This window comes from Phodopus roborovskii, unplaced genomic scaffold, assembly GCF_943737965.1.
Source record: "Phodopus roborovskii unplaced genomic scaffold, PHOROB, whole genome shotgun sequence".
In the NCBI taxonomy this organism is placed as follows: Eukaryota; Metazoa; Chordata; class Mammalia; order Rodentia; family Cricetidae; genus Phodopus; species Phodopus roborovskii.
Genome location: NW_026126638.1, coordinates 4,530,001 through 4,535,516, shown reverse-complemented (window position 1 = coordinate 4,535,516; position 5,516 = coordinate 4,530,001). Strand labels below are relative to the sequence as shown.

At 40.8% G+C, this 5,516-nt stretch overlaps 1 protein-coding gene across 1 annotated transcript in view; it reads right to left on the bottom strand.

Annotated features, from left to right (window-relative positions):
- Positions 1-4,516: 4,516 nt before the first annotated feature.
- Positions 4,517-5,516, bottom strand: part of LOC127212884 (C-type lectin domain family 2 member H-like) — a 7,219-nt gene continuing 6,219 nt past the window's right edge. The window contains exon 6 of the mRNA XM_051173078.1: positions 4,517-4,723. Coding sequence (XP_051029035.1) covers positions 4,609-4,723 — 115 coding nt within the window. The 3' untranslated portion in view covers positions 4,517-4,608. The remainder of the gene's footprint in view (positions 4,724-5,516) is intronic.

Genomic DNA, 5,516 nt, shown 5'->3' with positions numbered 1-5,516 from the left:
CTGGTTCCACTGCAAGAGGCCCCATAGACGGCCCAGACTTCCCAACTGACACCCATATTCAGAGGTTCTGGTTCAATCTATGCTGGTTCACCAGCTGTCAGGCTGGGGTCCATGAGCTCCCACTTGCTCAGGTCAGCTGTTTCTGTGAGTTTCCCAAGATTGGTCCTGACCCGGTTGCTCATCACTCCTCCCTCTCCACAACTGGATTCCAGGAGTTTGGCTCAGTGCTTGGCTGTGAATCTCTGCTTCTGCAATTAAGGTTCAGGCAGGGTAACCAAGATCAGAAGAAGGCACCCTGGCCCCAGCACACCTATTTCACCTTGGACAGAACTCCCTTTCACTACCTCTTCAGGTCGGGACAGCATTGGCCACTTTCAGGCCGTGCAGATGGCCGAGGATCCCAGATAGGACTCCTCATCCTGTTGTAAATGGGGTACTCTCACCCCAGAGAAGGAGGCCAGGATGAGCTCTCTATGAATTTCAAGTTCTTAAGGAACTTCAGAGACTTGGCCAGGGTCACACAGTCTTGTGACTTCAGGTCTAGAATCGGCCCCTAGCTGAGTGAGCAGGGGTTTTATAAAGGCAAACACCACAAGTTTGGTACATCCTATTAACCACTCAAACACTTACCAAGTCCTAAAAGCTATGCATCTCATTGTACTTCCACACAGTTGGAATAGGCATTCTGAAGACATAGAACTTTGCTTATGGTTTTAGACTTTCTATGAACTTATTCACTACAAAATAAGAAAAACCTATATGGCAGAGCTGACGCTAGAGAAACAGTTTTCTTCATAACCGTTTTCATGATTTACATGCCCTTTACCTGCATCCTGTCTTTCCTTATCATATCACTATATTTGTCAGGGTTCTCTAGAGTAGCACAAGCTATAGAATATATCTTTTTTGTATATAGAAACGCTGTTTTATTGGAATGACTTAGAAGCTGTGATCCAGCTAATCCAACAATGGCTGGCTAGGAACAGCCCAGGAATCCAGAAGTCACTCAATCTAGGAGACTGGGTGTCTCAGCTGGTTTTCTGTGATGCTGGAATCCTGAAGAAGTAGACTCTAATGCAGTCTAGGCTTACCGGAGAAGGGTCCAGACCTCTAACTCCTGTGCCAGCTCACATAGCGACTGCCTCTGCCTACCTTTCTCAGAATTCTCCTCATCTGCCTGTCTCCCTGCCTCTATTGGCCACAATGTTTTATTCATCAACAAATAAGAGAAACATATACACAGAAGGACAACGCCCGCCCCATCACAGGTTGGCCTCCAACTCACAGAGATCTGCATGCCTCTGCCTCTGCCTCTGCCTCTCAAATGCTGGGATTAAAGGCTTGTACCATCACCACCCAGCTATTTTTTTTAAAGGTTCTGATAGTAGAAATTACAGATGTGCCAGGGAATATTTATGGGAGATCCAGCCATTTATGTCTGACACTCTTGCCTGATTTCTTTTCTTTCTTTTTTAATTTTTCAAGACAGGGTTTCTCTGTGTAGCTTTGGAACCTGTCCTGGAACTCGCTCTGTAGACCAGGCTGGCCTCAGATTCACAGAGATCCACCTGCCTCTGCCTCCTGAGTGCTGGCATTAAAGGCATGAGCCACCACCTGGCTCTTTCCACCTTGGCGACTGCAGACCTGGGATGCGGCCTGGGGCAGGGTACCCAGAGCTGTGGGGAGACTGGTCGGGATACTCGAATCCTCTGCCTCCCTTTCTGGCCTTCTGCAGGAGCCGTGTGTATCGAAGCCATTTTGGCTCAATCCTGTCTTTTCATTTCTTTTAATGTACAGTCAATCAAAGAGCTAATGAAAAATATTTCATATCTGGTCACAAAAGTGGAGGTCACTCATACTGACATGATTGTAATTCAGATTTAAGATATGAATAACAACTCATACCAATCTTCCCAAGTAGCTGGAAGTATAGTCCTCTGCGATAGCTTTCATCTTTGATGTCACCAAATATTATTAATTGATTTTAATGATTTTTATAAGATAAAGAAATAAGGCTGAGACTGTTGGTAACATGTTACATATCTCTCTCATGATTGCTTTGACACTCTCTACTGATGACAGAGTTTCTGTTCCACTTGGTCCAACCACCCATCAGTTGCAAATAAACACACAGAGACTTATAAACTGTTTGGCCAATAGCTCAGGTTTCTTACTAGCTAGCTCATTCTTAATTAACCCATTTCTATTAATCAGTGTATCTCCATGTGATTTTGGCTTACTGGAGAATACCCTGAGTCCTATCTTCCTGGTAGCTACATGGTATATCTCTCTCTATCTATCTATCTATCTCTATCTCTCTGCTCCTCTCTGTCTTTCCCAGCATTCTCCTTGTCTGATAGCCTATACTTCCTTCCTGGCTATTGGCCAATCAGCTTTTATTAAACCAATAAGAGAAACACATATTCACAGCATACAGATAGGACATCCTTCATCATCTCTTTTCTGTCAAAATAAAAAGGTTTAAACTTTAACATAGTAAAAGTATATGTATATCAAAGCAGTTATCAAGCAAGAACTATAGTCAACAATATTTAATCCATTAACATTTGGCAAAATTAAAAGAAAATATTCTATCATCTATCCTATCTTTATGGCTCTAAAATTTTATATGTAACTTATCTTTTATCATAACTTAGGAAAACTATAACCATAACTATCTGTCTTCAACCGCATCAAAGACCACAAAAGAGTAATATATAAACTCTAGAATTGGCAGAGACATCTCACTGCCTGGACAGTCATTCAAAGTTCCTCTGTAATGTTGAGGCATCTATCTTCAGCCCATAGGTCTAGAGTGTCTGGCAGACTTCTATCAAAGCAGGAAATTTGAAACTGTCCACCTGTATTGGCAGTTTGTCAGTCTTTTTTTTTTTTTTTTTTTTTTTTCTGTGTCCTGCAGAATGTCTGGCAGACTTTTCCATGAAGCAGGAACCCTGCAGGACTGTCCCATCTTGTTTTGGCAAGTTCAACAGTCATTTTCCTGTGGGTCCTGCACATCCAGTTTATACAGCACACAGACAAACAGGCCAGACAAGAGCAGTTTCTTGCCCAGTGGCTTATTTTTGACACAAAAAGCAGGAAACTCCATGTGGAGTTTCATGGATGTCCATCATCTTCTCCAATGTACATTGATGTTGCCAGGAGCAAATGTATGTCATTGTCATGAAAATCCCTAATAAACCATTTTAGATGCCATATTCTGTAGGTCTTCAGAAGGCTTTGAAGAATGCCTATTCGTTTGAAAATGTATCTCTGCATATCTAGAAAACTTAATATAAGTTTTGACTATCATCTATAATCTGTATTTTTAATTATACATTACATTTCTAAATGAGCTGTATAAACACAATATCTAAACAAGAATAGAAATATGCCTATAACAAAATTGACCTTAAATTTATATCAATAAACCAAAATCCATACCAGTGCAAAGTATTCATTTCTGTATCATAATCCCCTTTTTTCCTTTAAAAAGAGATTGGCTGTGATCATTAACTGTTTATAACCAACTCCATTTAAATGAAAAACAAATATTCATAAAAAATATTTGGGAATTTGGGCATCTTTCATTCCAAACTGCTTCCTGTTGATTGAGGGTGCTGTCAATACCATGGGGATCCTGAGAAAACCCAGAAACCTAGCCAATTCCTGTCTGTAGTGGTCTGTGAGGCTTCATTGTCCCAGATGTCTTGGGTGTTGGAGCATCTGGATCATCAGGGGTCTTGCTTGATCAAACTATATTTGTCTAGAAGGAATCCTCAGCTGTTCATCTTCTGTGGAAACAAGAACAAAACCTTTTTTCCAAAGTAACCTGTACTTAGACTTAAATTTTTAAATCAAAGCATTTTCAAAATATATAAGTTGGATTAATTCAGCAGCATTAATAATGAAATGTCTTTTATCAGTTGTTCCTTCCTCAGCAATCAAAAATTCAAAGATTTGATTTACAGTACAGTATCCAGACTCCGCATACTTTCCATCTTTACATGATTTATGTACCTATTATTCTATTTATTTTACTTTTATTTTTTTTCCTTTTATGAGAAATGGTTTCTGTGTGTATTTTTGCCTGTCCTGGAATTCATTCTGTACACCAGGATGGCCTTGAAATCACAGAGATTTACTTGCCTCTGCCTCCCAACTGTAGGGATTAAAGGCATGTACCATCACACCAGTTACTCTATTTTTTCTCCTTTTTCTTTTCTCTTCCAAGCCTACATATATTTTTAAACACACTGTAAACCCTTCAGAAGTTTTCCTTCATCTGTAAATCTTTATCTTTTTCTGGCCACTCGAGTCGTATCTGCTCTTTAACACCACTTGGTAGTTTGGTAAAAAGAGCCTGACGCTTTTCTGGCAAACAGGGCTCACCTGAGAAAAATGCTGCTACCAAGAAGCTATGGTTGACTTTGTTCTTTTGTTTTTAGAATCGCTTTTTAAACTCTTGTCAGGTTTTATATTGAAATTCTCACCCCATGTGTAGATGACATTTGTTGACCTTAAGTTTTTATCGGTAAAACCAAAATATATACCATTGCAAAGTGTTCATTTCAATACCACTCTACACAACGTATGAAACTACTGGTACTATGAAATACACTTGGGCTTGCTACAAATATACTTCCTGGGCACGTAGGCCCTGCCACTGCTGATCCCTCTGTCACTCAGGTAGGCATATTTTCCTTCTCCTCGGATGGAATTCCTAAAAAAACAAAATTTCCACAATCTGCCATTGCATTTACGCCTGCAGAGATATCTCACGCATGTCCACTGCTTATTTACAATATGAATCACACAAAGGCAGAAGCCATGAGGGATCACCAGCACTAGTTTTACACCTGCTGACTTTTACAACTCAAGGTTCCCTTTGATGATCACACCTTTGTCATTCATCAGTGTCGGACATGTGTGTACAAAGCATTTGACTGGTGCTTGCTGCCACGTTCCAGTGAACTTCAGCCATGGGGAGCATAACAAGGGTGATATGGTGCTATATTGTTTATGTTTTATTAAAGCCACTGGAGATCAAAATAGCAAAGCAGCCACGTTAGTTAGCTATAGAAGCTAGGCAGTGGTGGTACACACCACTTGGGAAGTAGAGGTAGACGGATCTCTGTTAGTTCAAGGCCATACTGAGCTACAAGAATATATCCAGTCCTAAAGAGAAACAGGTCACACAAAGATGATCTCAGCACTTGGGATCACACACTTTTAATCCCAGAACTCATGAGAAGTATTTAAGACAGGGAACAGGGTCTCAGAGCTGGCTTTCATTCTCTATCCACATTAAGGATAGGAAGACATTCTTTCTCCAGCCACACTGAGGATAGGAAGGCATTGATTCTCTCCAGTCACACTGAGGAGGGCCAGCAGTCTGAGACTTGGTGAGAGCCTATGGAGACAGGATCAGGCCTTTCAGCCTGAGGTAGAGATAAGAGGTAGGTGCTTGGCTGCTTTGCTTTTCTGATCTTCAGCTTGAAGCTTGAACTCCAATA